Source organism: Pelobates fuscus, chromosome 6 (genome assembly GCF_036172605.1).
Source record: "Pelobates fuscus isolate aPelFus1 chromosome 6, aPelFus1.pri, whole genome shotgun sequence".
Lineage (NCBI taxonomy): Eukaryota > Metazoa > Chordata > Amphibia > Anura > Pelobatidae > Pelobates > Pelobates fuscus.
Genome location: NC_086322.1, coordinates 181,461,867 through 181,486,457, shown reverse-complemented (window position 1 = coordinate 181,486,457; position 24,591 = coordinate 181,461,867). Strand labels below are relative to the sequence as shown.

The 24,591-nt window shown below is 41.8% G+C and overlaps 1 protein-coding gene across 1 annotated transcript in view; it reads right to left on the bottom strand.

Annotated features, from left to right (window-relative positions):
• The window catches only part of LOC134614581 (uncharacterized), a 185,146-nt gene extending 160,786 nt beyond the window's left edge, over positions 1-24,360 (bottom strand). The window contains exons 1-6 of the mRNA XM_063458544.1: positions 24,313-24,360; positions 21,069-21,346; positions 16,005-16,105; positions 13,731-13,800; positions 3,755-3,885; positions 1,191-1,279 (exon numbers count right to left, since the gene is read on the bottom strand). Coding sequence (XP_063314614.1) covers positions 1,191-1,279; positions 3,755-3,885; positions 13,731-13,800; positions 16,005-16,105; positions 21,069-21,261 — 584 coding nt within the window. The 5' untranslated portion in view covers positions 21,262-21,346; positions 24,313-24,360. The remainder of the gene's footprint in view (positions 1-1,190; positions 1,280-3,754; positions 3,886-13,730; positions 13,801-16,004; positions 16,106-21,068; positions 21,347-24,312) is intronic.
• Positions 24,361-24,591: the final 231 nt, after the last annotated feature.

The window sequence follows — 24,591 nt, the reverse complement described above, 5'->3', positions numbered from 1 at the left end:
GAGGGGCGTGGCCATAAGTTCTAATCTGCCAAGTATGCACACACGCACAAGACAGCACTAAGAGCAGTGTTTTTTTCCCTGGAAAACTCCTGACATAGGCTCCAGCTCGTTAACTGTAACTACATCACAAGGCCATGTTGTTGGTAGAGTCCAATAAAGTGATCTCACAGGCAAAGTGCGCTATGTTCTTTGGAGGGATACAGAAAACTGTAGAGCACTGGGAGAAAGTGACATGTTAGCTCCCAGATAACTTCCGCCCAGTGCAGCAGGGAAGACAGAGCAACTCATCCTGATGGCAGTTCTCTACAAGGTCACTCCTGCTCACACCTGAACTGCCCCCACCAAGCAGTACTGGTTTTATTGTATGGTACAGTGTGTGATTTGGTGGGGGCGGTGTAGCCATTTCCTGGAGCATCAAGAGATGGGCCGGAGGTATTTGGTCCTTGCCCCAACCAGTCCACCACTAAGTGTCATTGATGTTAAATGGTCAACAGCTGCTTGTATTTGCTGGACAATCAGAGTGTTACTTGAAGATACATTATTCTTGATGTTCTGTTTCTCACTGACTCCTCTTACATATACAATACATTTTAGATTTACACCACCAAAGTGGATGTGCAAGAATATACTATTTTTACAATATCAATACTACTGATACAATATCCCTTTTCGCAATAATAACATCACCATGTTAAAACCTCAAGTTCTTACACGACTTACTATCTTCTGTTTATGTCACTCAAGACCACCCATGCCTAAATGTAAGAGGCATGTAATAAAAAGAATCCCCAAAATGTAGAATATTCTGCAAATAGTAAACTTCAAAGTTAATTTCAAATTGAAGGCCAGAGTAGCTGTACTTAAAGCATAGCAAACTGAGAACATTTTCCAAGTTTGACTATTCTGACTTATAATTTACAATTCACTTTGAATTCTCACTTTTGTAAATAACCCTATGAAAACGGTTTATTGAAGAACAGTGTCAAGGTACTCCAGTCATTATAAGCACTTCAATGAGATAAAGAAGTTACAATGCCTACAGTGTGCTTTTACATTCTTCAGCATTGCATTGACAAGATAGCAATAATTGAATGAAGAAAAAAAATATTAAAAACAGTCCTATTACTACTTTACTACTCACAAACAAACTCTCACAATCAGGAATAACTGCGGGCCACATATTTACTCACCCTAGGTAAGCATTCATGCTGTGAATTTTCTCTGGAAATGGTTTCCCAAGCTCCATATCTACAGTGCCAGCATTTTTCAAAGCATCACTCTGTAAACAGACATTCATGACATATGGAAATCAATTTTCCCTTGCAACATGAAGATTGGGAGGAGGGTGCTTTTGAGCAGGAAACTTAAAAAGTTACAAAGTCATTAAAACGAAGATGAAAACATAGTCCATTTAATTTTTTTAAATGAAGTAGTGTTAAAAAAACAACTGATTAATACAGTGTAATAACTTGTTTTGTTTAGTAAAACCATTTCAGCCATACATCAAGACACAACAATGACACAATTTCAATCCTATAACTTTAAAGACTCTTAAAAGAAAAAGAGAGTGTTTCAAACATAAATACACTACATACTAGAACACAATATATGGAATAAAACTATATACCAATTACTGGAGCGCTAATAAATAAAAAGTAAATAAAAAACACAACTTGACTTACCCCATAAATATTGTATAATAACATAGAAAAAAAAAAAAAAATGTAGTGTAGATCAAGCAGGTCAAACTCACACAATGACTATATTTGTGGCCCAGTGAGCCACGAGTTTGCCATGATTACTAAGGCAGAGTAGGTACCTGCTCTCCTTACATTGCAGGTGCCTTCTCTGCTCAAATTTACCCAGTACCGGCCGGAGGAGACAACCTGGCTGCAGCGAGGGAGCTCAGTCTTCCTGCTACTCACTGCTCCCTCGTGCGCGCCCTCTATTGTGATGCTGTGTGCCGGAATATGATGTAATTCCGGCACCCGGAATCACTAAACTGCACTTGTGAGGGAGCAGTGAGAAGCATGTAGACTGAGCTCCCGAGAGAAGAGGCCCCACACCAGCTCCCAAAGAAAGGGAGCAATAAAGAAAATGATGTTAGTGTGTGCAAGAATGTAGAAATGTGTATGTGTCTGTCAGTGTGTGTGTGCCTGTCTGTCTGAGTGTGTGTGTGTGTGTGTGTCTGTCTGAGTGTGTGTGTGTGTGTCTGTCAGAGAGAGTGTGTGTGTCTGTCAGAGAGAGTGTGTGTGTGTCTGTAAGAGAGTGTGTGTGTCTGTAAGAGAGTGTGTGTGTGTGTGTCAGAGAGTGTGTGTGTGTGTGTGTGTCAGAGAGTGTATGTGTCAGAGAGTGTGTGCGTGTATGTCTGTCAGAGAGAGTGTGTGTGTGTCTGTCAGAAAGTGTGTGTGTGTGTGTGTCTGTCTGTCTGTCAGAGAGTGTGTGTCTGTCAGTGTGTGTGTGTGTGTCAGTGAATTTGTGTCTGTCAGTGTTGCGATGGCCACAGCTGGCTAGTAAAGGACATGGAGGTGCACGGAGGCACGCAACGCCACGTCACATTCCGATGTGATGTCAACGTGATCCACCTTCACAGGTTTTCAAGGAGTAGCGAGAGGATCCGCTTTGGCACATGGTGCAGATGGCACCATTGGGGCTATACCAAACTTTGGACTCCAGAGTCGCATACTGGCAGCAGCAGTGTGAGTGGAGTCTGCTTGTTGGCTAATATTGTTGTTGTTTTTAAAACAAGGGCTGGGGTTTAGTAGAGGGGGATACTGGGATTTAGTAGAGGGGGGACTGGGATTTAGTATAGAGGGGGGGACTGAGATTTAGTATAGAGGGGTGGGGACTGGGAATTTAGCACAGAGGGCGGGACTGGGGTTTAATACAGAGGAGGGGATTGGGGTTTAGTAGAGGGGGATTTTTGTTATTTTATACTGTACTTTTCAAAACAAACCTAAGTTTCTATGAAAATTTAAGGTTTGGTTTTTTTTTGCAGCCCACGTAAACTTAAACATTGTTTATGTGGCCCGTGCTAGACTTTGAGTTTGACATGCTTGATGTACACAATCAAAATGCCTGCTGTCCTAATAATGCATTATGTAACTGCATAAGGAGATTATTTTGCATTGATTTGTATAATATGTACAAAGAGACCAGAGAGAAAAGCTTGCACTCTAAATCTACACTTTTCTAATGAATACACAAGCCTCTGTAATAAGCCAGGATGAATTCCGACTAGCTCAGAAACTGATTGCAAAACATACTTGGAAAAATTTAGAAACTGTGTGAAAATGAAAGTTTGATCAACCTCTCAATTAAATTAAAGTTTGTATTTTATATTGAGTGGATACATATACAACCTTTCATATATTTTTATTTGGCAATACAATCTCTAAATTAGTTCTAAATAATAAAAAATAAAAAAAATAAGGCAGCCCGACTGCTGTGAAAGCAACCAGCAATCAAAAGGTTATAAATAAACAAAAAAATAAATAAGACTATTTAACCAACACTTTTTAACTATTTGTTAAATGAATAATGCTCTTTTGGGTATTATTCTTTAGGTAGACCACAGCACAAAAGTGCACATATTTATGTATGTGCAGTGCAGAAACACTGCTTATACAGATTCCATCCTCCATGACCACTTCAAAAAGCAGAAGTGTTCATATACATTGGAGTAACCATTTTAGCATCATGGGAAATGTAGTTCACAAATATTTTAATTAGAAGTGACAAGCTTGTACATTACCTGTTTTATTAAATCATCACCAGTAACAACTGCTATCTTCAAATCCAGTTTGGCTTTTTTCACTACATCGTGCAGTGCAGCAGCACAGGCCATTGGATTAGTTCCCCCTGCGTTACTTACAACACGGACACCTGTAACATCATAAAGTAAAACTGTTACCGAGTAAACTAGCAGAAGCCAAACACAGAGAGATGGATGCAGGTCTTCAGGAAGTAAGAAGAAGAAGAAGTAAGAAGAACATCAACATATGAAACTGTATATGAAGCGCTATCTAGATGTGTCCGTATGTTTTGTATACCCTTGTGAGTAGGGTGGAGCTGAATGATTGGTGTCAGCACGTGCGGGTTGTGGGTCTGCTGGTATTGGCGCTCCGTGTGGGCGGTGGTGCGTTAGTGTGGTTATGGTGTGCTGGGTGTTGCGCTTAAACCGAGTTCGTAAGTCTAGCTCTTTATGTGGAGCTGAGTGAGGAGCTTTAGCATCGATTGAGTACCCCTAACCAAGGGGGCAGCGGGGGGGGGGGGGGGGGAGGTTTGGATGCGTGGACGCCAAGTGTGTGGGAACAGGTTGTGCTGAATCTTATGGTGCTAACCGTTTTGTGGCCCTCTGGTAGAAGGTTAAGCGGTCTTGGACCTGTGGCGGTGAAGCCTAAGTATAACTAAAGCGCTAGTAGTGAATGTAAGTTAAAAGAAAACAAAAGACAATAAACAATATCAAACGAGGTGAACATTAACATTAATGTCCGAACATGGAAGGTATGCCACTGTTGTGTTGGAGAGGCTGGTGGTGTCAATTCACACCGGTCATGGGATGGGGTGTTGTGATCCGCTGTGTCCCGGCTCAAACGGGTCGGTGTTCTCCAGGTCCTCGGCCGTTGTTTGAGGTCTGTGTCGTGTAGCGTTCATGGAGCTAGGCAGTCCCAGGGTGTCCAGGAGGGGTGTTGCTCCTTCCACCGAGGTCAGGACATGAGTGGTTCCATTATGTGTTATCTCCAAAGTTCCGTCAGCGCCCCATCTGTAGGCGATATTTGCTGAACGTAGCTGTGTGGTGAGCAGTCCATAGGATTTGCGCCACAAGAGGGTAGCTTTTGACAGGTCCTGGAAGAATGTCAATGAGGAATTCTCAAATAGCAGTGGTGTCTTGCCTTTCAGCCCCTTCATTATGTGTCTTGTACACATTTGAGGATGACATCTCTGGCTGGTGGAGTTTTTATGTGTGGGGCGCTAGGTAAGCGGTATACTCCATCGATTATGATTTTTTTTACGAGTGAGTGTGGTAACACAGTATTCAAGAGGCGCCTGACATAGTGCGGCAGCTTGTCGGCAGAGATCGCCATGGGTATGCCCCGGATTTTGATGTTGGAACGGCGTTGTCGGTCTTCCAAAGTCGACATTTTAATTGCCAGGTAGGTGTGTTGTTGCTGGAGTTGTCTGATGGTGTCTTCCATCTGGTTCATGTGAGTGTGAACTGACACTACTTCTTCCTCCGTGGCTCTCACCCTTTCTGCGACTGTGTGTAATTCAGTCTTGAGGATGGCTGAGTCAGCTGCCAGGAGTTTGTGGATCTCTGCTAGGAGAATTTTGAGGTCTCGTTTGGTGGTTGGAGCTGAGTCATCTGTGGACTCCAGTGGACGTGCCAGTGGCTCTTGTGAAGGCCCTGGGGAGTCAGGTCTGTGCAACATTGTGGTGTGTGCCCTTATCTGCTGTAGAGCCTGGGGGTGCTCCTGAAAGTCAGTGCCCAGGCTTTCCCGGGTTTGCGAGCTTGCGGGTGGTGGTGCCTGGAGGGGCTCAGGGGAGGCAGGATCAGGCTGGCTCATGCTGGGTGCCTTGTCCGGCTGTCTGTTCTGTGGAAAGCCAGTTGGATTGGGGCTCTGGTGGGCTGTGTTGGGTGCCCGGGCTAAGTCCGGCCTGTCTGGCATGGTAGCTGGCTTAGAGGTAGCAGGCCATTGCAACATGGCCCCTATATCCCTGTCCCCAGGCGTACCTTGTGGTTTTTGGGACCGGCGCCCCATGGCTGGGGTGTGAGCAGGAATGATGGGTATTTCCCATGGGTAAGTGGAATCCCTGAGTTCCGCCGGGTGTCCGCGTAGGATATCCGCGAGGCCGGGGCTCGACGGCGTTTGGTAGGCCCCGTTTTTGCGTCTCCTTTTCTGTAGCCGCTGCGGCCGGAAAAAAGGCATCGGGTGGTACCGTGAGTTGTGCTTGGGCCCGTGCGGTAGGTGGCAAGGCTGGATGGGCGCTGGAAATCGTGACATTGGTAGGATCAGGCTGTGATAGTTGGGAGCTAATTGAAATGGTCCATAGTAATTCATGATACGTTGGGGAGGCCACTCATCATCTTCCCAACTACCTATATTCAAGGATGCTTGCTTATTTTTATGATTTACTTCATAAATCTTAACTCCCAAGGTCTCTCCTGTCTCAATTGGCAACAAGAAGAAGGATGGCTTGAGCATACCTAATACACATGCCCCTTCCCAATCTTGTGGTAACTCTGAATAAGCTTTCTTACCACAGATCCAGTATAAATTTGCTGGGGCTTTCCAACTAGATGTAGCAGATAAGTCAAACCAAAGCTCCTTTAAATGAGTGTAATTGGCAAACGGATTAGTAGGCTCCGAGACATTTGAAGCTGACCACCAAGTAGTATTTTTAGTATTAACATTATAGGCTTTTTGTACCAAGCAAGTTAGCTCACCTACAGACGTGTTATACATTCCTTTTATAAGGAGATGAGTGTTGAGGATAACATTCCCCATAATGTTAAGAGCCTATTTATTGATTTGGCTGAGAGTATTGCGGGTAGTCTTAATGTAACTAATTGCTATGTGTGTGGAGGTACTAATATGGGAGACCAGTGGCCATGGGAGGCAAAAGAAATATGGTACCCTGGCTCTGAGACATATGAACAACAGATACCTTTTCAGTCTGATCATCAAGTAAGTACTAGAAGTAAATCGGAATGGCGGTTAAAACCTCCATTATAGGTCATGTTTGTATAGCCAGGAAATGAAGGCTTTAGTGGACAAACATGTTCTGGCTACCATGGACTCCATTGTTCCTCTTAGCACAGCTTGATCCATTTAGCAGTGTTTCAACAATCTGTATACAGAAACTACTGTGTAGCCCCAGCATATTATTTATAACAATGTAAACCTGCTGTATTAAATCTGGATCAAGGATCCACAGGAACACTGGTTACCAGAACAGGCCTTCCTCTGCTACACAGAGTATTTTAATCTTTTGGGGGACAGTGTTACACCATAATCACAAACAGCATATTCCTTTATAAAGTTTTTCATCATACACGACAAGGGATCAACAATCTTTGAGTCAGACGCACCCATACTGGCAACGGAGCATCCAATACAAAGAAACACAATACCCCAAACACACTTCCAACAGTCACACTCATTTCCCTGGCAACAGCACCATGTGGCACAGTTGCTAAGCCAAACATACACACGATAACACGCAGAGAATTCTTATACATACAGTGATATCGCAACGTCTCCCTCACAAAGATTTTACCAAACACTAGATACTTATCTCTGTTACTATAAATCGTCTCTACAATTATCCGTACTATAAATCAACTTTTAACTAACCAACTATATCACATTCTAGTAATCTCATCTTTACAGTCAGTGGTTATGGTACAGTTAGTAAGTGGTTATAATACAGTTTTAAAGCCACAGATCAGTTAGTAACAGTTATGGTATTATACATATAACATAAGACAGCAATTGTTAGTAATTTTTACACAATGTCAGTGGTTATGGCACATGTCAGTAGTTATGGTACCGTGCGCTATTTTACAATTATACACACAATTTACACTCCCACTAGATGGCAGAGCTCATGCTTTCTAGCAGGACATACAATTTAACCAATTCACCAACTACAATATATTTAACAACATTTACAATAATCCCAACTATTCTAACTGGCCAGCACCTCGAGAGCTTTTGATCTATTTGTACACCAGAGATTCAATAAGTCTTCGCTGCCCAGACACACATATAGCGAACTAGAGGGCAGAATTTACATCAATACCCTTTTAGTCTATATACGCTATCAATAATCTAGTGGCTGGATATACAACAAAGCACACTTAGGTAAGATAGAGTGAAATCTAGCAAACTATAATATACAACCGAGTCTGCTAGTTTCGCTGATCTCCCCGACCTAGCAACCAAAATTTACACCTAGTATGCTAGTCAAGGCAGGACATCGGTGTCTGACTTGAGCTATTTACACCAGAACTCAGTCTGACTATACCACCTATATTAGACGGGCTGACTACAGAGCGTCTAATGTCCAGATAAGCAGTGCGCCTTTGCTTCTTCCTTCCAGAGGGAAGGGGCAGATTCCAATAACCGGTTCCAAATATAAAACCCCTTGTGGGTCTACCGCTCTAACGGTATCAGTCTTACCTGTTAGTTCCTGGCCCTGGGTTCACATTCAATCGACGGGGCACCCCGGTACTCACTGCGCAGAAGCCGATGATCTCCTGGAAAAAAGGCCAGTGGCGCTGAGACGAAAGGAGGTCCACGCAGAGGTCCAGGGGTGCCGCCGTGGAGAACGTTGGTAAAAAGCTTTACCGTCTCAAATCTCTGCGCCAGCTTCCATGCGATGAGAAGTTCCCGGCTCAATGCACCAATTATGTTACCGAGTAAACTAGCAGAAGCCAAACACAGAGAGATGGATGCAGGTCTTCAGGAAGTAAGCAGTCTTTATTAACATACCGATCGGGCCTCAGATAAACTCCTGTTCCAAAAATATCTGAGAGACCAACACATGGTGTACATTCCTTATATAGCACTATAACTCCTCCCATTAATAGCTACAACCACATATACCTTTAACCAATCAATGAGCAGAATATAGACTTGTACATCTGGTCAAACCACATGGCTCATCCAAGACAAAGGAAATAAGTGCAATTTCAGTTCCTGCATTCCTGCACATGCTCAGTACATTGATGACAGTATCCTAGCTACGTGTAGCTAACTAACTGACACAACAGACATATGCCACATGGAAATCTTGGCCTACTAAATTTTGACCATGCTGGATTCCCATCACAAAACAACAAGGCACTGGTGATATTGATAATATTCAGGAAAAGACACCTGGGGTCAATAAAATTGTTAATATTATTAATAATATAGATACTCATGGCCCTATTTACCCTTCTTGCTGCCCCCCCCCCCCAAATTAAAATACTACTGCAAAATTATCCGTTTCTCTGGTTTTACTATTTCAAGGTATGTATTTGAGTAAAATTAAAATTTTTGTTTCATCCTTTAAACTACTGATAACATTTCTCCAAAATAAATATATTATAGTTTTCAGACCTTGAAAAATAAGTTCATATTCATTTTTAAACAACACAATACTAATATTTCAACTTAGTAAAAGTTTAGGAATTAATATTCGATGGATTAGCCCTGTTTGTCAATCGTAGCTTTTATTTGTCTTGGCATGCTCTCCACTTGTCTTTAACATCGCTTTTGAGTGGCTTTATGCCACTGCTGGTGCAATACTGGTGACTTGTAGGCCTTTCCATTAGATGACCAGGTGCTGGACAAAGCTGAAAATTGGACTCATTAGAGAAGATGACCCTACTCCATCCTCTATGGTCCAATCCTTATTGTCTTTTGCAAACCACAGCCTGGCTCTTCTTTGCTTCTCATTGATGAAGGTTTTTATTCAAGCTTTTGCAAGAATTCAGCTCTGCCCCTAGGAGCCTGTTTCAAACCGTCCTCACTGTGCACTTCACCCCTGCTGCCATTTGCCATTTGTTTTGTAGGTCACTTGGTGTCATTCTACAGTTGAGAGTTGACAGTCATGCCAGTCAGCAGAGAGTCATTTTAGCCTTCTGCTGATCTTAAATGCAGTATTTTGCATTTTTCAGGATAAAACTAACCTGATTCTCACTGTATTACTCTGCCTTTTCCTCACTCTGCATGAGGACCTCCAGTGTCAGATTCATTCCCATAGGGAAGCATTGATACACCAAGAATCAGTATTCCTCTGCCGCACATGCGCGTTAGAGCCCTCTCGTTGCGGGAGGGAGGAGCTTGGACCCATCGCCGATGTCTCTCGGTTATCAGGTAAGTAAATAAAGGGGTTTTAGCCCTTTATTCACTGGGGAAAAGGGTGTGCAAGGGAGGGGGGAGACAGGGGGAGCGATAGTGCCAGGAATACAGCTTTGTATTCCGGGTACTATAGTACCCCTTTTAAAAAGGGGGTTCAAATTCCAGTACATAAGCTTATTAAGGGCCAAAATTCTCATATCCAATGTGACCAGAGCATGGAGAAGTACTGCACAGTAAGTATGCACAGATATGAGCCACACCCCACACCAAAAACATGTGTCAGGTGGATACTAAGACAATTTGCAAATAGTCTCTGCGTTGTTTCTTAGTCTAAGCCCACCCTCTGAGGAGTTATTGGTCACGTAGGTAATGTATGCAGGCTAGGAAGAGCACCTATAAAGTATAGTGCTAATACCAGAATCCCAACATTGGTGTGATTATAAGACTGTCATTGAAATAGATATTTTTCACCCTTTCTGGTTTTTGCTTGTATTAACATGTTTCTTTTTCCCTTTTTTTCGCTTTTCTTTTTTTTTATTCCCTTATCCCCCCTGTTCCCTTCAACTTTAACCCCCCTTTTAATTTTTTTTTTTTTTTTGTGAATATCATTTTTATTTATTCGTTGTGCAAGTGTTAGGAAACAGTGAGACTCGCAGGTCTCCAAGGTGAGTTATTGCAAAAAGTAAAATGCTAGTGACAGTTCGGGCTCGCAGGCCCACAGCGTTGACGGACTCGCAGGTCCCAATTATCGGGTTTTATGCATCTCATATAATACAAGTTTTTATACGTGTTATAATTGAAATAAACCACATTCACAGTAACCGTCTTTGGTTAAGGTTAGATAACAATATATACTTTGTCGGTGTGTATGGAGTAAGCACCGTTATCTGTGCCCTTTATAAATACAATAACCTCGGTGCGTTCGCTATATCACAGATATCTTACACAAGCTCCGCCCGTGTTTCGGTGTTCACAAGCTATTATTCGGTTCATACATTGCAATTGTGGTTCGTACTGTGTATGTGTTGGGGCTCGCAGGCCTCTCTTCTAACCTCAATTGTCGGGCATCTCGTAGGGCCCTTTGTCCTGGGTTGTGCGGTTTTTCCCTTGTTGGTTTGTATGTTCCCCACCGTTACTGTTTGTGTGTCATGTGCTTATTTAGAGGTGCGTCTGTGTTGTGGGTATTAGGTTCCACTGTTCTGAATGGGTGGTTGTGTCTATATTTGTGTCGCAACCGGGCTTGTCGGGGGTTATTTTGTTCATTCATCGTGTGTGCTATAGGGGTGTTATCCCTGATAGATCGGGGGGGTTCGTGTGGTTCCATGTGTGTTTCTGTTCAGGGTTCGACTATCCCTTGTTGCGGTGGGTGCGGTAGATTGGATTCGGGCAGTTGTATCGCTCGGGTCGTTAGGAAGAAGGGGGTTAGTCGGGGGGGGATCAGGGTCAGTCATCTGTCAGTCGTCTTCTGTCGTCTGGAGTGTGCGTTCTGAGTCCTATCTGTCTGTGCTGTAGTGTCCGTCGGTGTCGGTTCTGAGTTCCAGTTGGAATCCCTCCTTTGCTGTCTCAAGGATCCAGTACGTCCATATGTCCATGTAGGTCGTTGGGGTAGTATTGGCCGTCATAGTCAGCTCCTCTATTGTCCTGAGTTCCTCCATTTGGCTGAACCAGGTCTTGAGCGGAGGTGTCACGGTTTGTTTCCAGAATTGGGGGAGCACTCGTTTGGCCACATTGAGTATTCTAATGGTCATGGATTTTTTGTACTTAGGGTGGGGAACTGAAGTGTGGTGTAGGAGCATTGCTGCCGGTTCCAAGGGAGAGGGGGGGGGGGGTGCGTCGGTGAATTTCTCTAGCATTTTGTGTATCCTCTTCCAGTATGGTTTGATCATCGCGCAATCCCACCAGATGTGTTTTATAGTGCCTTCCTCTCGTTCGCATCTCCAGCATAGTCTGGAGTGGTCTGGGTTTATTTGGTGGAGGTATGGCCCAGAAGCGCCCCACACTACTCCACTGTCACATGGCGGAGCCAGTAAACAACGGTTTACTCCATGCAGACCCAACCGATATAGGTGATGAAGTATGACATAGGTAGATGTTGAGCGCAAATAAAACCCAAAAACAAAACAAATCACATCATACAGGAAAATGGGTGTGATACCAATTGCTTTTGAGGTACTGCTAGCACTGTTTTTGCCAACCAACTGGTCCTATTGCAAGAGTGTAGGGTGACCACTGCAGTGCTTTTTTATACTTTTCCTTGTGAAATAAGATGAAGGCATGCCTGTGCTGGAATTCACATAAATAGAATGGCTGCCGTACATATGGAAAAGCTGATTTAATAAAAATTTAAGTATTTTTCTTAATTTTTTTTCCATAGCTGTTTATACACAAACACACACACACACACACACATACATTGACATATATGCAGTGTAAGGTGTGTGCATTTCATAGGGCCTAAAGGCATAGGGGCTCTGGTGTGTGTTTGGAGGGATAGGGACTTTAGTGTGTATTTGGGTGCAGGATAGGAGCTTTAGCATACCTGTATGTTTGGTGGAATAGGTGCTAAAGTGTAAGTTTCAGGGGCAGGAAATTAAGGCTGTAATGTATATGGGGGGAAATGTGGGTTATGGAGTGGAGGGGATAAAGCTGAAGTGTATGTGTGTTGGCAGAAATAGGATCTAGCTATTGGGGAAAATGGATTCATGTTCAGTACGTTGGAAGAGAGAAGAGATTTAAAAAAAAACACATTAAAATAATAAGTTAAGTTTACTCCCCTCTTCCTCTTGTTTAATATGGGCCACAGAGCAAGGAATACTTATCCTTGGTGGTCCAGTGGGTTCATCTTGTGATCTGCACCTTCTACTTCTGATAGATCATTGCCATGATAACCTGGAGCAATGCACGCAAGTCACATGTATGACTAAGACCCTAGAAGGGGTCAAATTGCAAGCCCCATGAGCCCCCTTGCTTGAGAACGGGCTGGTCAGTGAAGGAGATCTTTAAACTTATCAGTGGCCATGCCATCCCTCTTCTGCCTCTTGGTCATGGCCTCACTGAATTCCCTTCTTTTGGGAAAACCAGACCTAGAGAGTCTACATAATACAAGGAAGTATTTAAAAATTGGTGAAAGTCATTGTTTTTTAAATATTTGGTATTGTTAATATACAACCTTATTTTAATTAGATTTTTGTCTAGCATTATATTTGGTCTTTTACATTTTTAATTCTTGGCTGGTTGTGTTTATATTCTTTGATCCACTTGTAAAATGTCTACTGGGCTGCAATGGTCATGGGCAGAGGCACAACTGTAGCAATGAAAGTAACTGCTAATTGGCAGTCATGTTCCCAGTAGTATTCTCCTCCCTCAGAGACTACTTATTGGTCATGATTTGTGAGACTATATATATCTATATTACTTCATATGCAGGCCAGATAATTCTGTTAACAATGGTACTGAATTATCAGAGGTCTATAGCTGATGCAACATAGTCCTCTGTAATCACATTGTTGTCTTTTTCAAGGAATCTCCTAGTGGTGAAATGTTGGTGTTGTGGTCTCCACTCTTGTACATTTCAAGGAATCACTTAGTACATGTGTTACTGCATGTATGTATAAGAACTGTGATTGTAATCATTTTTGGACTTTTTTATACTCTATTTATTGGATATAGTGTAATGCATTGCATAAACCATTGTTTTAACTTTGTATATAGAATATTAAAGGGAATATTGTACTGATAACGATATTTTGGATAAAAATGGAATGCTGTGGTGTGTTATAATGTTTTGTGTTATTATGCTAACAATGAGCTTTGCAGATCTCTGTGATGCACTTATTTAATTAGATGATTTTTAATAAAAACAAGTAGATGCAATACCTGCTTTATGTATGTCTTTAATATAAGGTGCCATCGCACTGTAAACAAAGTCTGGTGCATATCCCAAATTCTGAAGATTAAAAGAAAAGAGAAAAACAATATATACGATTTCTTCACACAAGCAAAACAACATTATTTGCAGTACATTATATTTTGTTACTATCTTTAAACATAGCTAAACCAGAACAAGCACAATTTTTGTATGGATGAAGATTTTTTATTTATTTATTTTTTTTACATTAAGTGCAAAGTTTAAATAGGAAAAATACCTCTACACTTGATAATTAAAGGACAAGTGTCACCTCAACACTATTTTTAACATAATGATCTTGTGATAAAAGTATATGCAAAATGCATAAATGTATGACAAAAACTAATCTTTACCATTAGTATATTACAATGATTAGATAAGAGGCACTGATCAGAATAAAGCTGCAGTACTGGTGATGGGGGAGAATGAAAGTCATGATTCATTATGGGAAGCTTTTTAGAAACATAGATTGTAACTGCAAATAAAAAAAAAAATTAGCACATTTAATACACCCATAGTGAAATCTCAGATTGTTTTTTACTTTTTTATTCTTCACTTTAGTCTTATCCCCCTGCCCCCATTAGCATTATCACCTTTACTTCCTGCAAATAATATGTGGACTTTGCAGCACCAGTCCACTAACTGAAGCTCTACCTCTTTAGCTGAGATCATCAATGTTGGCTCCCAATATTTCCCATAGGAAAGCATTAGGAGCCTTTTGTGCATGCAAGGCAAAATGCTGTGCAGCACCAATCAGGTATCTTTAGAGACCATCTGCTCTCTCCTCCAGCTCTGCTTCACTCCTACTTGATATTTCCTATCCTAATGTTTCTAATACCCCACCTCCTATAGACTGTAAGCTCATTTGAGCAGGGTCCTCTTCAACCTATTATTCCTGTAAGTTTTCTTGTAATTGTCTTATTTATTGTTACATCCCCCCCTCTAAAAATATTGTAAAGTGCTACGGAATCTGTTGGCGCTATATAAATGGCAATAATAATAATAATAATAATAATAAATAGCAGAGTTTTACTTTGATATTTTACAGAAGTGCCTCTAGTGACTGTCACATTAGTGAGTCTGTGTGTGTATATCTGTCAGTGTGTGTCAGTCAGTGAATGTGTTTCTGTGAGTGAGTGAGTGTATGTCTGTGTATGTATGTCTGTCTGTGTCTTAGTGATTGTTTGTGTCTGTCTGTATGTATGTCTGTCAGTGTGTGTCTGTGAGGGAGCCTGTGTGTTTGAGCGATTGTGTGTGTCTGTCAGTGAATGTGTATGCCTCTCAGTCTGTGTGTTTGTCTGTCAGTGAGTGGATGTGTGTCTGCATCATTGTGTGTATATGTCAGTGAGTGTGTGCATGTCACTGAGTGTGTTGTATGTCAGTGATTGTGTGTGTCTGTCAGTGTGTGTCGGTGAGTGTGTGTGTTTGAGCGATTATGTATTCCTTTCAGTGTGTGAGTATGTCAGTGATTGTGTGCGTGTCAGTGATTGTTGGTGTCTGTCAGATTATGTCAAATTAGTGATTGTGTGTGTGTATGTCAGTCAAAGTCTGTGTTAGTCTTTAAAAGGAAAAGGTGTAGCCTTGACAGGAAGGGGTGGGGCAAATTTAAATTAGGGGATGCCCGAGTATTAGGGCAGCACAGATCCAAAATACACCACTGATAGAGGCAGTATAAAAGGGGGGTGCACATAACACTTCATTGAGATGAAGTGCTCTGGGTGCCTACAGTGCGCCTTTAACATTATTCTCATCCCAACCTTCTGTTTCTAACAGTTCCTATCTATCTAAACTGTAACTACCACGAGAATAGGGCCCTCAACACCTATTTGTTTGTTACACTTTGTATTGTCTCATATGCCCTTTGTCTTTTACTTGTACAACTTGTCTTTTACTTGTACAACTTGTCCCCATGTACAGCTCTGCAGAATGCTTTGGCACATTATAAAGAATAATAATAAAAAATAATACATATGTTTGTGGTAAGGCAGTGTTTCGTAGTTCGCATAGAAATGAATGAAAGAAAGGCTTCTTAATCAATTTATTACAAAAGAAAATACATTTGGCACAATTGTATATAAGTTTGAAGAGTAATATAACCGAACAAAGCAAAAGTGATTTTTTTGTTGTTGTTAAATATATGTTACTATGTGTGTTATCTTATAGAGAATGATAAAACATTAGACCCATGCAAAAAGAAAAGTAGAAAGAATGACAAGTAATTATAGATAATTGTTTACACTTACAGGTGATTTGGCTTTTGCAGCTGTCAGTAGAGACATTGTGATTTCGGAAAGGTAGTCAAACACCAAGAAATCCAATTTACCACCATAAAGAAGCTGTGGAACTGCAAAAAGAGATAAATAGAAAAAATATATATATATTTTGTGCAATTATTATTTATTGTTTTTTGTATTTTTTGTATTCCTCCCCATGGTAAACAAATATCTCTGTCTGTATTTGTCCTCTCAAGAGTATTATATGTATGTGTACATACACATACGCACATACACACTCAGCCACAACATTAAAACCACCTGCCTAATATCATGTAGGTCCCCTCATGCTGCAAAAACAGCTTTGATGCTTCGAGGCAAGAACTTCACAAGACCTCAGAACATGTCCTGTAGTATCAGGCCCCAAGCCATTTGCAGCAGATCCTTTAAGTCCTGGAAGTTTCAAGGTGGGTCCTTCCCGGATTGGATTTGTTGTTCCAGCACATCCCACAGATGTTCAGTTGGATTTAAATCTGGTGAATTTGGGCCCAAGGCAACACCTTGAACTCTTTCTCGTGTTCCTCAAACCATTCCTTCCTGAACATTTTTTTTGCATTGTGGCAGGGTGCATTATCCAGCTGAAAGAGGCCACTGCCATCAGAGAACACCATTGCCATGAAGTGGTAAACGTGGTCTGCAACAATCTTTAGGTAGGTGATATGTGTCAAAGTAACATCCACCTGAAAGCCACGATCCAAGGTTTCCAAGCAGAACATTGCCCTGGTCTGCTTTCTTTCCATAGTGCATCCTGCTGACATCTCTTGCACCACTTTGGTAGGTACTAACTACTGCATACTGGGAACACCCCACAAGACTCACTATTTTGGAGATGCTCTGACTCAGTTTTTTAGCTATCACTATTTCAGATCTTTTCACTTGTCCTTTTTTGTTGCTTCCAACACATGAAATTTAAGAACTGACTGTTCACTTGCTGCCTAATATATTCCACCCATTGACAGGTGCTTTTGTAAAGATTTAATTAATGTTATTCACTACACCTGTCAGTGACTTTAATGTTGTGACTGATCTTATATAAAGAATGTGTCTATCGTATGTGGTCGATATATGTATAGGTCTTTCATTAGATTTGTGTTTGCATATACATGTATGTCTGTGCAAGAAGTGTATATGTATTAGCACATTTGTTTACTCTACACACCAAAACTCTAGTGTTTCCACACCTTGCTAGAAAGCTTTGGTGAACTCTTGCTCTGTTAATAACCTGCTAGAGCCTACGGTGGCCCCCTGTGTATAATTATAGTTTAAAGGGACATTAGTGTCACCAAAACAACTTTAGCTTAATGAAGCAGTTTTGGTGTATACATCATGTCCCTGCAGTCACACTGCTCAATTCTCTGCAATTTAGGAGTTATATCACTTTGTTTATTAACCCTAGTCCCACCTCCCTGCATGTGACTTGCACAGCAAGTGTTCCTAAACACTTCCTGTAAAGAGTCATCTACAGTTAATGTTAATAGCTTGCTTGACCCTACAAGAGTCTCCTGTATGTGATTAAAGGGACACTATAGTCACCCAGACCACTTCAGGTCAATGAAGTGGTCTGGGTACAATGTCCCTCAGGTTTTACCCTTCAGATGAAAACATTTGAGGTTAATCCAGCCTCTAGTGGCTGTTTTTTTTTTAAATGGACCTATTTCATGGGCCTGGGCCTGGAGCTGCAGCTCCATCAGCCCCTATGGTAATCCGGCCGTGGATTGGCCCCATCAGCGTGCGGGCCCCGGTGCAACGGCACCGGCGGCAGTTCCGCCGCTACATGTGGGGCCTGGACGACCGGGCCCGTGACAACCGTCATGGTTGTCACCCCCTGATGGTGGCCCTGCACATACACACCCTATTACATACACACATGCACACTACAGCTCCTTGATAAGCACACAATGCAACCCCAATACACATACACTCACACTGCAGTCCCTAGATGCACATGCACACACTTTACAGGCTCTCTCAGCACATACATAATCTCAAAAACTCCTATAGTTACACATAGTACACCATAAACAGACTCCTATATACACACACTTCACCACAGCCCCTTCTAAACACCATGGAAAATTATCTTGTGTCTTCTGAAAAGGTTTTCCAGTTTCCGTGAAAAGGTGTCTTGCCTGTAATAAGGAAGGCACAGCTGTGGAACTACAGGCAGTGCTGGTGTTGCGGTTAAACAGGGGCCCATTGAGTGGCCCATGCACTTAGGGCCACTCCATGGGCTTGTATCTTCAGGGGTCCAAAACAATTTTTGCACCAGGGCCCTCTACACATTAGTTCCGCCACTGTGCAGCAGCTTCTCCGGCAAACAACTCTGCCCCTGCTTTTTTTTTTTTTTTTTTTGGTGTCCTGATGAAAGCTCCGACCGGGAGCTGAAACGTTGACTGAGCAGTACCTACTTACAATAAATTGGAAAAAGAAACCCACGAGTGCCGGTAATTTTTGAAATTTTTATGAATTTGGAACTGAGCACCTGGTATTATACATTATAGTTGGAGTGCAAGAGTATTTTTCTTTGTATGTATATATATATATATATATATATATATATATATATATATATATAGTGTTCAAGTAGAGATTGTAGCCGTATTAGTCCAATAAAGGTATTACAAGATACGAATTGTATCTGTTTTTTATTCCACTAGATCTGTGAATTTTCTGGACACCACTGTAACATGTAACAATGGCACAATCCACACATACACACACACATATATACACATTTTATAACTGATCCCCTACTTTTATCCCTGGCCCCTCATGTACCCCTCCTAAATATGAATCCTGGAGAGTGTATTCTATACACTGTCTTTAAGCTAAAGTTGTTTTGGTGCTTACAGTGTTCCTTGAATAACTTATGGCTGTGCTGGTATGTAAGCAAAGGCAGGCACTGAGGTTTGCTATAGAAGAGAACTGAGCTGCCAATAACAAGTGTCTGCACTTTAAATTGATTTTTGTACTCTAGATATTACTATAGACAATATTACCAATGTAATGCTGTCCTATGTGGAGAGTCAATTTATTTTTTTTACAATAACAAGTTGTGTAAAGAAACAGCATACGAATGTGTGTACCTTGTGAGTGTGGTAACTAATTTAGATTTTAGGTAACTCCTAGTGTTCAGGCAAGAAAAAAGTTACACAACACATGTCAATAATGACAAGACCAGGGGCGGGGCCTGACCACAGAATCGACTGGTCGACAACCTCATGGGCTCCTGCATAGATTCACAAATTAAACTGCTTTTCCTGACCCAAACGGAGACTAACCGGGCCGATAGAGCCAGCAATCGATGGGTAACACTGAGCAGAACATAATGATACCCCTCAAGGGACGAAATAAGCAATTTGTGCCGGACGAGTGTCGGAGGCCTACTTGCCAGGTGGGAGCAGGAGAGACGGGCGCTCTCCCCCCGCCACGACTGAGGGCCTCGATGCGGAAAGATTCCAGTTCCCCCCCGGACCGTTGGGGGTTATCCCGGTCCACCAGCATAAGGCAAGCACTCACCTCTAGGACACAGACCCGAACCACGATGCCCGGGCGGCACCACAAGGCCTAGCCGAAATGGCCTACGGCAGGGCCGCTAATCCTCGACAACAAGATGAGGAGGACTGGCCAAAGGCCTTCAGGGCAAAATGCTACGTGGTATGCATGCGCTTCTGGGACTGCATCGAAGTTGGGCGCTCACATCCCGTTACGGTACCTGCTACACCGGCAACGAGCCACTGCACACTCCCCAAAACGCAGCCGGGTCGCTTAAACAAAGCGCTGCCACCGCGAGAGTGGGCACATGCCAAGGAGACTCAGCAGAAGAAGCAAAGACCGGGCATTACCCGCCCGAAGCAACCACACAGAGGCTGAGCAAAAGCACCAAAGACACCTGCGGGAGGCCTCAGCAGACCGCCCACCACCATGTGGGGTCCCAATGGCCCACAACCAAAAAAGCACCACCACTGGACAAAGCACCCGCCAACATCACCTGCCCACCATGCAGCCAGCACCGCTGAAACAGACCTGAAGGGCAGAGACACCCAGCCACCAGACACACACCCAGCCAGCAACAATCTTTTACCACAGCCAGCACCGAAGACGCCACAGCGGACCAGCACCTCAATAGCACTCCGCCCCAGACCCCGCAACCACAGCCTCTAGAACGGGCATCGGCTAGGTACGTGGGGATTGCCTCATCATCCAGCTTCCAGCCATAGCCCACACTCACACCATGGGACCCTTGCTTCTACCCGGACGCTGCCCTGCCTGGGAGCTGAACTTTTGCGCACCCTTCAAATTTAAGACTCAGATATACTCCCAACACATTTTTTAGGGTCCCACGGCGAGTACCTAAAATCAAACAATGAGCCTATGCTCTTTGCCGAGGTATTGAGACCACGCTCTAGACACAGCAGACCCTTTTTACAGCAACATGTCGTTTATTAGTAAACTCCAATACTAGATAGCAAGTCTTAAACCAGTTCACTTTGTCTACCATATGGAATAGCATGTTTGACTATATAGTCCAGAAAATAACCATTTTCCTTTAATCTTTAAACCATACTACATTTTATATTTATGCATGCTACAGTATAACCATGACTGGCTAGCCTGCTCGACCAAAACGCAAAGCACCTGACTAATATACAGACATGTTGGTTTACCCTGTGTTTACTGGTTTGTCTCTTATGTTTACTGTTACCTTAAAGTTAACCCATGAGTAACTAAGCATTTAAAATTGTGCAGATCGCTTGCAATATATGACTAACTATAGTAATATGATCTCAAGCAAAATAGTTTTAGACAGCATGTATAACCTGATTGTTATTTTATTCTGTTTTGCCTGTCTATGCTTACTCTTGAATTTCTTTAAAAAAAAAAAAAAAAAAAAAGTGCAACGTATCTTGAAGCTGACACCAAAATTTCACCAATGTCGACTACTGTAACATTCCCTGGCAGTATTGAAACTTGTAATTATCTATGCACTTTCAAAAATAAAGAATTAAAAAAAATAATGACAAGACTAGTTACCTGAGGCTGCTGTGTCTCCCCAGAATCCAGATGCACATCCAATTCTTACTGAAGGAAGTTTCTGAGCGGACGGAGGGCAGTCCTGCTCCCTGGTGGTAGAGGACAGTTGTTGGATGCAAGATCGGCATAGATGAATTGAAGGCCTCTTGGATGGGACACATCTTCCCTTTAGAAGAAAAAGGGCCCACGCCATGTTTGACAATATCTAGTTGGGAATCAATACCAGTCTTTGTAAGTGTTTTCTTGACGAGCTAAACATTAATTCTACGTCTTCCCCCCTGAAAATATAAAGTAATTTAAGTTTGATTAGAATAGTTACAAATAAACACGTTATTTAATTCAGCTGCTTGCTTTTACAATCCACACTCTCATATTTTACTGAATGAAATAACAGTCTATGGCAGAATTGGACATGCCATGCTCTTCCTTATATAAAGTTCGAAGTCCTATGATACTAACCAGACCTTAAAAGCAGTGCAAGCCATGGCATACTCATCAGGAATGGATTTCTACTCGCCAGGAAAGAATTTTCAATCACCACTGGCAAGTGGAAATTTTGATCCTTGATGATATCTTTTTATAATGCTTATTTTTTAAATATACTAATTAAATAGTTAAACAAAATCTGGGTAACTATACCCTGAAGCATGCCTTTCACCCTTTCCCCATATACACTTGGGATAGTTTCATTTTACTTTGCTAAATAATGCAAAACAAAAAGGACTTCCCTTCCACTCCAGAAACAAACTTGTTCAAGAGCACTGTCCAGTGCTGCGTTGCCACACAAAAATATAAGTGTAAAGGCTCTTTACCTTAGCATTACATACATTAGTGATGATTAGCCGGGATTGAGGCAGGAGGGAACGCTTTGGGCACACTACAAGGTATACATACCTGGCTGCAATAACAGTCTGTAACGTCCTTTATGATACATACAGATGCCTGATTTTAACCAGGCTGAAGTAATTACAGCATTGAACATAGAATGCTTGTACTTACATGGCACATTGGGAATCTGCATTCCCTATAAAAAAACTTGTAGGTTCCTTGTAGGTCCCCAAAAGTAACATATTTAACTATTTTCAGATTTATTATTGAATGTTATTCATATTTATTTATTACTGACATTTATAAAGCAACAACATATTCCACCAATTAGGAAAAAGACAGTACAATATACACAGACCAATACAATAGATAGAGAGAACCCTGCTTGTGAGTGGAAATCTATCCCCTGAAGATCTTTTATACAGATTACTTTGCTAGATAGCTTGTGAGCTTACATTTGAAATGTAATCATTGGGAGATTAGGCAGGAGTAAGGAAGTAGGGAAATGGGACGTAAGCTAAAGAAAAGGCCCTCCAAGGTAGCATTTTCAGAATATTACCTGTGCCACATGCTACAGTAGAAAGGCAGTGGGAGATTAGAGAGCTTAATGCGTGGCTCAAGTCATGGGGTAGGAAGGAGGATTTGGGCTTTTTAGAGGACTGGGACAATTCTATGCTTGTGTACAATCTTTATAGCTGTGATGCATTGCGCCTAAATAGAAGTGTCTCTGTGAGTCAGTGTGTCTGTGAGTGTGTCTGTCAGTGAATGTGTGTGTGTGTGTATAGCTGCCAGTGTGCCTATGGGTGGGTGGGTGAGTGAGTGAGTGTGTCTGTCAGACTGTCACAGTGTGTCTGTGAGTGAGCGTGTGTCTGTGAGTGAGAGTGTGTGTGTCTGACAGTATATGTCTCTGAGTGAGTGTTTGTGTGTCTGTGAGTGAGTGTGTATTGCTGTCTGTCTGTGAGTGAGCATATGTGTCTGTCAGTGAATGTGTGTGTGTCTGAGTGATTGCGTGTCTGTCAGTGTGTGTCTGAGTGAATGTGTGTGTCTGTGAGTGTGCGTGTCTGAGTGATTATGTGTGTGAGTGTGTGCTTGTCTGTCAGTGAGTGTATCTGTCAGTGAGTGTGTCTGTCTGTGTGCCTGTGAGTGAGTGATTGTGTGTGTCTTTCAGATTGTATCATATCATTGAGTGTATGTGTTTGTCTGTGTACGTGAGAGCGTGTGACTGTCAGTGAGTGGGTGTGTTCGTGTGTGTCCAGTCAAAGTGTATGTTAATCTTTAACAGGCAGAGGTGTGGTCTTAACAGTAAGTGGCGGGGTAAATTTAAATTAGGGGGTGCCAGAGTTCCGTCATGCCTAGGGCAGCACAGATCCAAAATACACCACTGTATACAGGGATATAATTATTCTAATTAGTGGGTTAATAGCTTCTTGATCCAAGGAGATATCTGACTGCCATTTTGAGGTCAAGAAGAACCCCAAAATGTTGCAAAATCGGAAGCGCTTCAGATTGGACTTTTTGCCATCTTTTGCATCAGTCGCAAAAGCATATGTGAGAAAGGCTAAACTTGATGGATGCAAGTCTCTTTTCAGCTATGTAACTATGTAAGAGTTAGCAGAGGAATCTGGAGGTGGTGACAGAGAGAATTAATAGAATAATTGCAGTAACTGGACAAATGTGTAAGGAATGAGGAGGTAATTGACTGTGATTGCAAGTAGCTGGAATACATACATTATTTGCTCTTTTCCTACAACATTTTGGAACCTATATGACGTATTTTAGGGCAACGGATAATGTAAGTGAACTAAAGGATTTTTTTGTTTCTCTTAAAAGACATTTATTGTCAATGTACTTTACGGAAATTGTAAAAAAAAAAAAAAGTTTAAAAAAAAAATCAGAAATAGCTTGCACATACAATTTACATTCTCTCATTTTAGAAACGGGGTATATTCGCTAAACAGAGAACTGGGGAGAAATGAAAAACATTTGGTTTGGTTAAATAAAGGTCAAACGCACATACCATCCAGTTTGTTTGTTTTTTAGCCTAGGTTTTTAAATTGCAACTTCCATCAGCCCCTCTATCTCATAATTTCATAAACAGTGACATAACCATGTCTGAAAGACAAGTCCAGGTTTAGCATGATTTCTTGATGCACTCTGAGCGTTTATTGAATGACAGCAGTAAACAGGAAGTAACACACAGCCAGGATAAATACATTATACAGAGTCAAATAAACCCTTAGCTGACCATTTACTAGTCTATCAGTCTTGTAAACTCAAGACACTAACACACCAAACAGCTTTAGGACTTCATATTCTCCCTGTTTTAACTCCTACAGAAGAATGTTCCACACGTGCAATAAAGACAACCTCAGGATACATTGTTACTGTAACATTATCACAAAGTTTCTCTACTTACTCTTCAGAGGTTACAGCTTGTGCGGAAGAGCAATTCGGACTCGTCCACTCGTTACATTTAGAAAGGGGTTCTCATGATTTAGGTTTACATACAGTACGCGCTAAGACTTGCTTTTTTGAGCACACTGGCACACTTTATCTTTTTCTAGAAGCTTTTAATTGCGGCATCAAAAAAAAAAATCACTGATAGGAATAATTTAAATATGAATTTATAACGTTGTTACTTAGAACCCCTATTCAGAAGTGATGGAAAGCTCTACAGGAAAGAAGGGTGTCTTTA